The sequence below is a fragment of the Alosa alosa genome, chromosome 9 (genome assembly GCF_017589495.1).
Source record: "Alosa alosa isolate M-15738 ecotype Scorff River chromosome 9, AALO_Geno_1.1, whole genome shotgun sequence".
In the NCBI taxonomy this organism is placed as follows: Eukaryota; Metazoa; Chordata; class Actinopteri; order Clupeiformes; family Clupeidae; genus Alosa; species Alosa alosa.
The window spans coordinates 8678330-8688329 of record NC_063197.1 but is presented as its reverse complement, the minus strand read 5'-3'; the positions used below and the strand labels follow the sequence as shown (position 1 = coordinate 8688329).

Below are 10000 nucleotides of genomic sequence, written 5' to 3'. Positions count from 1 at the left end.
CACACACACACACACCTACACACATATCTCCTTGGCTTCAAATAAATCTGTCAGAGATATAACCTTGAGTACCTCTCTCAACCATAATCATTTGAGCGCTTGATAAGTTCACCTGTCATTCATGGCAGGTGTCAGAGAGGCGAATACTCCCTCTCTCACCAGGATACCACTCCAGATGCGCATATTGAGCGGAATGTTGATTACAGGCGGGCTTATGTGTGTTTGTATGTTCGTCAACCATTAATCATTTCCCCTGTTTGTGTTTGTGTGTGTGTGTGTGTGTGTGTGTGTGTGTGTGTAGATCCGCTCAGACAGGGATCGTAACGGCCGTCTGCGCTACAGTGTGACAGGGCCGGGAGCAGATCACCCCCCCACCGGGATCTTCATCATCAACCCCATCAATGGTCAGCTGTCCGTCACCAAGCCGTTGGACCGTGAGGACATCTCCAACTTCCACGTACGTGCTGAGTGAACGCCGATAGATGTGTATTGAGGACTAATTAAGGGGGTGTCTGCATGTGTGTGTATGACTGGTGGTGTGGGAAGGAACTTAGACATGCAGTTCTGTGTGTGAAGGGTATGAAAAGGTTCTCAGTGGAACTGGAAAGCGGTGTAGTGTAAAGTGTGAAAAAAAGTTCCGGCAAAGCGTGAAAAAAAAGTTCCGGGAAAATGGGAGCTTGCTTTTGTGATTGCCATGGCACTCTGTCTGAGAATGTGACCTTAGACCCAGTTTAATCCTCTCATCAAAGAGTGCACACACACACACACAAACACACACACACACACACCACACACACACACACACACACACACACACACACACACACACACACACATAGGCTATAGGATTCAGGGCATCACAGCGATGAGCAGGTATTGGTTGTCGGCTGCTCTTGGTGACTTTCAGTACTGGACTGTCATGGCAACAGTGGCCCTTCTTATTCGTATTCCAGGCGGGGCTTCATGCTGAATATTCATGAGAGAATGTAGATGTCACTGATCTGTGAGATCACTATACGCATATTAAAACAACAAGCCGATAACAGCTTCAATACACACACACACACACACACACACACACACATTGCTCAAACACTAACACTGTCGCAAACATACACACTCAATACACAAACACACCTTACATTGCCCCGAGAGAAATGTCTGTAAAGGACTTTGGAACTTGGAAGCTGTAAATTGTAGAGTAGGGTGAGGTTGTTGGTTTCGCTGCCACGGACAGGAAGTTGTTTCATAGCTCAGACGTCACTAAGCCAAACGTTCCGCCTTTGTACCGCCCCGTCGTCTGATAAAGAGAGAATAATATAGAGTGAAAGAGAAAGAAATAGAGGGAAGAAAAGAGAGATACTTTTATGGTGGGATTATTAGAGACCTCTGATATAGTGAACACCACACAGTGGCTGAAACAAGTTATTAGTGGTTAATAAACTGGCTTTGTTTACAAGCCATTCAGGAAGGCTGGTGATTGTTTAGCTGATGAGCTTTTTCTGTTGCTTGGCAACATCCATGGAAGTAAAGAGATGTTATGCCCACTCTCCCCCCTCTGTTGACCATGCAGCATTTGAATAGAGCTTCCATTTGTTTGGTGCCAGATAATAACTTCACACTTGCTGGAACATTCAAGAGTGAGCCTAGATTTCCTCTTGGCTCTCCAGAGCACATGCACAGCCAGCTGACAGTTTGGCAAAACTAAGGTTATATTAAGCTATTTCCCCAAATTATATTTTACAATCAATGACTGTTTGGTCAATAAATGTCCTATCATAGGCTACCATTGAAAAGATCTGGGCCCAGTTTGACAAAAGCATTGTGAGTAGTTTGTAAAGTTCCTCTTACAAATGTCTTACGATTTATGGACCATTTCCCAAAGCCATTGTTGCTTAAGGACATTACAAAAACACTCACAGATTTGGTAAAGACATTTCAAATTCTGAATATATGTCCACTCCTCGATTATTTGTATTCCTTTAGTCCGAAAGGGACCACTGATCAAGAGGATCAAATTGTTTTTCATAGAAAATGAATCCAAGTTGTGAATATTGTCATGTGAAGTCCATTGCATACTGTCTGATAACTTCATTCCTCAAATGAAGACACTGTCTCTCAGAGCTAGATCAAATGAATTCATAATTGATATGTTATTAGATTGCCAAATGTTTGTACAAGTAGGCAAATGTTCATACTGTTTTAAATATTTTTTGATAGTATTTTCCATCTTTGCTGTGCAAAAGTTTTATGTGAAAGGAAATAAAGGTCTGGCCAAAATATAAGCAGATAGAGTTTAATGATTGAAGCTTGGGTTATTGATTAAGGTTTTGTATCGAGGTATATTATTTATTTGTGCTCTTCTGTTTCTGTGTGTGTGTGTGTTCATGTGTGCAGTTACGAGCACATGCAGTGGACATTAACGGTAACCAGGTGGAGAACCCAATTGATATCGTCATCAACGTGATTGACCAGAATGACAACCGACCTGAGTTTGCCCATCAGATCTGGAATGGGACAGTACCAGAGGGGACCAAGCCAGGTACAGACACACACACACACACACACACACACACACACACACACACACACACACACACACTGAAGCATGGTCTTATATGCACAGCTATTTGAATCAAGTCTGCTGTCGCTTGGTAATTGTTTTTTCGCCCAAAAAATCTATAATTGGTTACCCACATGCGCATATACTCACACACACACACACACACACACACACACACACACACACACACACACACACACACACACACACACACACACATCCATACACACAAAAATATAAAATATTTAAGATTATCTAACCTTGCAGCACAGGTCAATTCATTTAATACCTCGGCAGCAGAATTGTCTATTTATTTCCCTGTCTTGAAGCCAGCAGAAGTTTGACTTTAGCGAAAGTCAAATTTCCCCAGCTGAAGCTCTAGGCACCCTACACATGTCCCAGACATCCACTGACAGCTCCGCCGCTAGGACAAAGCCTCTCTAAGACTCGGAATGTCAGAGAATAACCACCGTCGCTTGTCAGAGGAGGCGTCCCTCCGCGCCAGACAGACCTGAGCCCGGAAGCCCTGCCGTTCCATTGTGGCCGTCAGGGTGCCAAGGGCTACTGCGAACTGTCTGGCTCTTCAGACAGCACAGAAAGCTACAAAGAGCCCCACACTCGCAATTCCCGTGGAATGTCGTGGAGGGAGACAGAGGGGGAGTTGGGGGGAGGGAGGGGGTGGGGGGGTTAACACAGCTCTCTCCATTTTATTGTCAACAAGCTGTTTCAGTAATAGCAAGGCATCTGCGATGTAAACGTGGAGAATGTCACAAACAAAGTTGACAGCATTCTAGATGGCTTCCCTAGTCAAATGTGTTTAACTCTCTGTGGGTAGTGAATGGAATGTAAAACACATAAAGGCATTCTAAGGCGTAGAATGTGTAGGCTTGGAACCATAGTGCAACATGCAGTAACAGCATGCAGACAACTAAGGGATGTCAATGATGGCATTGGACCAGAACATTTCACAGGTTCAGTCAGTGCACTTGGAAACTAGGCCACAGAGTCAAAGGGATGTTGGTCATTGTGCAGACTCATGTCAACGCAGAGGAGCACAAAGGGGATGCCGAAGAGGCAGGACATTTCCTCTGGCCATTGAACATGTCCATTGTGGCCATTTAAGACCAAATGACAGTGAAAGCAAATGTACTCTCTGAAGCAGAAAACGCTGCAAAGCTCAGTGAAGTGTGTGTGTGTCTGTGTGTGCGTGTGTCTGTCTTGTATGTGTGTGTGTGTGTCTGTCTTGCATGTGTATGTGTGTGTGTGTGTGTGTGTGTGTTTTTAGGTACCACTGTGATGACTGTAACAGCCCAGGATAAGGACGACCCAAACATGCCCAATGGGATGCTCCGATACAAGATTCTATCCCAGCAGCCCCACAGCCCCAACCCCAATATGTTCACCATCAACAACAAGACTGGAGCCATCATCACTGTAGCTGCAGGCCTGGACAGAGAGGTTTGTGCTTTTACATTACATTACATTACATTACATTTGGCTGACGCTTTTTTAACCAAAGCGACTAACAACATGGTAAACAGTAAGTTTTAGAACAATTCTCACAATTTTAGGACAGTTTAAAAAACATTAGAGTACAGTAAGAATAAGTGCGTCGGTGAGTGCTGTTTTTAACAGTTACTTGTCAGTTTAAAACGGCTGGTGAGTGCTAGGATCAGTAAGACTTGTTGTAAGTGTTGCTATGAGAGTAGATGTTCTCTAAAGAGCTGGGTCTTCAGGAGTTTTTTGAAAGTGGAAAAGGATGTCCCTGCCCTTGTAGGAACTGGCAGTGTGTTCCACCAACGAGGAACAACAGATGAGAAAAGTTTGGATTGGCTTGGATGCGCATCGTGGTAGAGCTAGACGCCGATTAGCCAGAGGAGCCGCGGTCTGGAGGTAGTGTAAGTCTGTATGAGGGCATTCAAGTAGGTGGGAGCAGAACCGAGACTACTTTGTAGGCAAGCGTTAGAGATTTGAATTTGATGCGGGCCGCCATAGGTAGCCAGTGTAGCTGGATGAGCAGCGGGTAACATGTGCCCTTTTGGGTTGGTTGTAGACCAGGCGGCCGCCCGTTTCTGGATCATCTGAAGTGGTTTCACTGTGCAGGCTGGGAGACCTGTCAGGAGGGCATTGCAGTAGTCAAGTCGCGGAGATGACTATTGCCTGAACCAGAAGTTGAGTCAAGTAAGTCCTGATTTTCCATTATGTTGTTGAGTGCGAAACGGCATGACCGGGCGACTGAGGCAACATGATCTGAGAAGTTTAGTTGGTTGTCGAGAACAACTCCTAGATTTCTTTGCAGTCCTGGTCGGTGAAACAGACAGGGAGTCAAATTTGATGTTGATGTCGTGGTGTATGGTAGGTTTAGCTGGGATGACCAGCAGTTCAGTCTTTGAGAGGTTCAGCTGGAGGTGGTGTGCCTTCATCCATGTAGCTATGTCTGAGAGGCAATCCGAGATCCGTGCTGGAAACCAGGGGGTCGCCAGGTGGAAAGGACAGATAGAGCTGTGTGTCGCCTGCATAGCAGTGGTATGAGAAGCCGCGGCGAACGGATAATCTGTCTCAAGGAGGTGGTGTAGATAGCAAAGAGGAGGGGCCCAGCACTGAGCCCTGGGGACCCCTGTGGTGAGATGGTGAGGTGCAGATAGCTGACCAAGCCATGATACGTTAAACGAGCGTCCTGTGAGGTAGGATTCAAACCAGGAGAGAGCAGAACCGGAGATTCCCATGTCAGCGAGTATAGAGAGAAGGATACGGTGATTAACCGTGTCAAAGGCAACCGATAAGTCAAGCAGAATGAGTACTGATGACCGAGCGATGCTTGTGTGTATACTGTGTGTGTGTGTGTGTGTGTGTGTGTGTGTGTGTGTGTGTGTGTGTGTGTGTGTGTGTGTGTGTGTGTGTGTGTGTGTGTGTGTGTGTGTGTGTGTGTGTGTGTGTGTGTGTGTGTGTGTGTGTGTGTGTGTGTGCCTGCCTGCATGTGTGTGTCCGTGTGCGGTAAAGTCTAGCTGTAAATGACTTCTGCCTTCACCACATATGAGATCCTCAGGACAGGACAGCCAGGTGACGCATTCAAATGTATGTGCAAAGCCAAGGACAAGCACAGAGCGGTGAGAGCAGTGGCTCACAGTGAGGGGGGTGGGGGGGGGAGTGCTGCTATTTACAGAGCGGAGTGAGTAGTGTGTGATGAGTGCTGTCTGTGGTTGCAGAAAGTGGCCCAGTACACGCTGATCATTCAGGCCACCGACATGGAGGGCAATCCCACGTACGGCCTGTCCAACACGGCTACCGCTATGATCCGAATCATGGACATCAACGACAACCCGCCAGAGTTTACCACAGATATGGTGAGCTCTCTCTCTCCCACTCTCTCTCTCTCTCTCTCTCTCTCTCTCTCTCTCTCTCTCTCTCTCTCTCACTCAATCTCTCCCTCTCTCTCTCTCCCCCTCTCCCTCTCTTCCTTTCTCTCTCTCTCTGGCTCTCTGTTTCTCTCTCTACGTATCTCTCTCTCCCTCCCTCTCTCGCTCGCTCTCTGTGTCTCTCTCTACGTATCTCTCTCTCTCTCTCTCTTTAATTCTTTGTCTCTCACTCTCTCACTTGCTCTCTCATCCATATTTCTCTCTTTCTCTCACTCTCAAATATTCAGTACGCATACTCAATCACACACAGGTTTACACAACATAAAGCTTTCATCAGAAGCTCTGATGTTTCCAGTTTACAATAAACAAGTTAATTCACAGGCCTAGACAAACAAACACACACACACACACACAACCACGCACGTACGCACGCACACACACGCACGCACGTGCACACACGCAAGCTTTAGGCTTACAACTGTATTGTTTCTTGTAGTTCTTTGGCGAGGTTCAAGAGAATAAAGAGAAGGTGATTGTGGCCAACCTGACGGTGAGCGATAAGGACCAGCCCAACACGCCCGCCTGGAACGCCGTCTACCGCATCACTGGCGGCGACAACTCTGGACGCTTCGCCATCATCACCGATCCCGTCACCAACGAGGGCCATGTGACTGTGGTCAAGGTATGTGTGTGTGTGTTTGTATGCTGCTGCTGTGTGTTTTTTGTGTGCTGCTTTGTGTGTTACTATGTGTGTGTGTGTGTGTGTGTGTGTGTGTGTGTGTGTGTGTGTGTGTGTGTGTGTGTGTGTGTGTGTGTGTGTGTAGGTTGGTGGGTGGAGGCTTATATATGTGTGTGTGTGTGTGTGTATGTGTGTGTGTGTAGGTTGGTGGGTGGAGGCTTATGTCTGTGTGTGTGTGTGTGTGTGTGTGTGTGTGCATGTGAGTGGGTGGTTGTGAGTGTGTTTATGTGTATTTGGAGCTCCATAAAGCTGCCCTCTGTTCATGTGTGATAAGACTATGACGTAGAGCAGGCCTTTCAAATTCAAATTCAAATGTGAATTTCTTTCTCTCTGTGTGTGTGTGTGTGTGTATGTTTTATTTGCGTGTGTTTGTGTGTGTGTGTGTGTGTGTGTGTGTGTGTTTCCCCCTCCCACAGCCCATCGATTATGAGACCACGCGGTCCTTCGTCCTGTCCGTGCTGGCGGAGAACGAGTCGCCGTTGCCACGGAGTGTGTATCCGCCCCGCGCCTCCACGGCGACAGTGAGCATCCGCGTCTTGGACGTGAATGAGGGCCCCGTGTTTGACCCCAACCCCAAGACCACCCGCCTGGAGGAGGGCATCCCTGCCGGCACCACCATCCAGCCCTACTTCGCCCACGACCCCGACAGATATATGAGACAGAGCATCAGGTAAATACACGTACACCACACACACACACACACACACACACACACACACACACACACACACACACACACACACACACCATCAGATCTGTCCCATTCACAGCCAACCAGTAGGGAGAGTCTAGACTGGACACACACAGTGAGTGTGTGTGTGTGTGTGTGTGAGTGTGTTTGTTTGTTTGTGTGTGTGTGTGTGTGTGTGTGTCTCAGCACTATCCTCAGCTTCTCAATCATCACCCCCACCAGCCAGCCAGCCATCCAGGCCTTGTTGGCACTCCCTCCCTCCCCGGGCATCCCGATTCCTCCACCAACGTCCAGCGCAGGTGGCACTGGGCCTTCATGCCCCCCACGCACGCTTAGTCTTGGCAAATCCTTGGGCATGCCAGGCCCTGGCACACGTTCATGCCAAGCGATTCCTGCGATGCGCCATGGGCATCCTAACTGTGGGTGGGTGGGGGTGGGGGGGTTGGAGGGGAGTTTCCAAAAGCTTCAGTAGTTCCACGCACTGCCAGCCTCTGGGAGCATCCGCTCATCCGCACAGTCAATGAAGACTTCCCCTTGCCAGGTGCTGCAATTAAAAAACTGGGAAAAAACTTCCCACCCCTCTACCTCACTGCCCCCCCCCCCACACACACACATACACACACGCACACACACACACACACACACACACACACACACACACACACACACACACACACACACACACACACACACACACACACACACACACACACACACACACACACACCCTGGATGACAAGCAGATAATTCCAGGCTACTGCAACTCCCCAAGCGCTGATTCATGGTCTAACACCCTCGGTGATGAGCTCTTGGAGTGAGCAGGAGGGCCTGCAGTGGGCCCGCCGTGATTCAGCACATACCAGAGGAGAAGTGTGTGTGTGTGTGTGTGTGTGTGTGTGTGTGTGTGTGTGTGTGTGTGTGTGTGTGCTCATGTCGGGAGACCTGTGCTTGAGGGATTGCGGATATCTCAGCAGTGGTAGGAGAGTGGGAGGTGGAAGATCTGCAGTAGACGTAGGATGTTCTGGGATGGTGTGTGTGTGTGTGTGTGTGTGTGTGTGTGTGTGTGTGTGGGTGACTTTGGTTTGAAAAAAAAGGAACAGGCGGAGAGGAGAGACTTCAAAGCGCTCGGGCCGAGGCGACCTTCACAGGATTTAGGTTTTGTGGTGTCTCCCGTTGGTGGAGGGATGGTCAAGGGAGACTTCAAAGGAACTTGGGTCGACCTTGACAGGATTACAGACAGTAGTGGTCTCCAAGGCACAGCACACGTCTCACACCCATCAGATGGCCACACGAGAGAGACAGAACTGCTGGACTTCTCCTCACGCAGACCTGTGTATGCCCATGACGGGTTTTTATTTTCTCAAATAAATGTCATTTGTTGTACGCATATTTTCAGAACTTTCTGCATTTGACAGTTTTGGTTGTGCATCAGGGTGACACAGTTGGTGGTTTGGCGGTGGGTTGTTGGGCTTCGTGGTTGTTGACCTCAGACGTGTGTGCTGTCTGGCACTGTTGATGACATTGGCGGTGTTGTCACACACAGCTGGTCTGACATCTCTTGCCTCTCAGGCGTGTAGACTGAGTGTCTCTGACAGAGCAGAAAGGTACTCATTGTTGTTTAGCTGTTCTTCTCATGTGCGTACGCGACACACACACACACACACACACACACACACACACACACACACACACACACACACAAACACACACATACACACAATTGTGTGAATCTTGTGAATGATTTTATTTGTTTCAAAATGTTGTGTGTTTCTCGTTAGTAGTCAGCTGCTGTAACATTTGATTTTCCTTTTCTGGGTTTAATAAAGTTCATCCTATATATTTGTGTGTGTGTGTGTGTGTGTGTGTGTGTGTGTGTGTGTGTGTGTGTGTGTGTGTGTGTGTGTGTGTGTGTGTGTGTGTTTTGTTTTTCAGGTACTCAAAGATCTTTGATCCTGCCAACTGGGTGAAGATCGACCCCCTGAGTGGCCACATCTCCACCATAGCCATACTGGACCGTGAGTCGCCCTATGTCAGGAACAACTACTACAACATCACCTTCCTGGCAACGGACAATGGTGAGCTCACTCTCACTCTCTGGCTGTGTGGTTGGCTTCTAAGCTGTGTGTGTGTGTGTGTGTGTGCGGGTGTGTGTTTGTGTGAGACAGGGATCATTGCAGGGTTAAATTCATTAATAGTTCTCCAGCGGGATGGATGACTAACTCTATTGATCACAGCGCTTGGGAGAAAATGTGAGCACACGTAGTCCCTCTGTCACACAAAGGCACTCATATGAACAAGCTCACAAAGACACACACACACACACACAATGTCTTTCATTGAATGCACCCATAGTTATGTGCCACAGTCAGCTGAATTCCATACTGGTCCTTAGTAATCCTTCTGCATCTTACTGACTCACACGCAGACTGACTCACACAAACACACAGCTTTACACACACACACACACACACACACACACACACACACACACACACACACACACACTCAAAGAGGGTCATTACAGTATCAAAGCACCAGTAGTTCCCTCACTGCTCTTTAAAGAAGTAGTGAAATAATGAGCTCGAAGGCTAAAAGGGTCATTTGGCCCAGGCTGTGTATGAGAGAGAGAGAGAGAGAGAGAGAGAGAGAGA

At 47.9% G+C, this 10000-nt stretch overlaps 1 protein-coding gene across 1 annotated transcript in view; it reads left to right on the top strand.

Annotated features, from left to right (window-relative positions):
• The window catches only part of LOC125301007 (cadherin-2-like), a 34918-nt gene that overhangs the window by 18621 nt on the left and 6297 nt on the right, over positions 1 to 10000 (top strand). Inside the window, exons 5-11 of the mRNA XM_048253247.1 lie at positions 302 to 457; positions 2398 to 2542; positions 3849 to 4021; positions 5770 to 5907; positions 6416 to 6601; positions 7075 to 7328; positions 9282 to 9424. Coding sequence (XP_048109204.1) covers positions 302 to 457; positions 2398 to 2542; positions 3849 to 4021; positions 5770 to 5907; positions 6416 to 6601; positions 7075 to 7328; positions 9282 to 9424 — 1195 coding nt within the window. The remainder of the gene's footprint in view (positions 1 to 301; positions 458 to 2397; positions 2543 to 3848; positions 4022 to 5769; positions 5908 to 6415; positions 6602 to 7074; positions 7329 to 9281; positions 9425 to 10000) is intronic.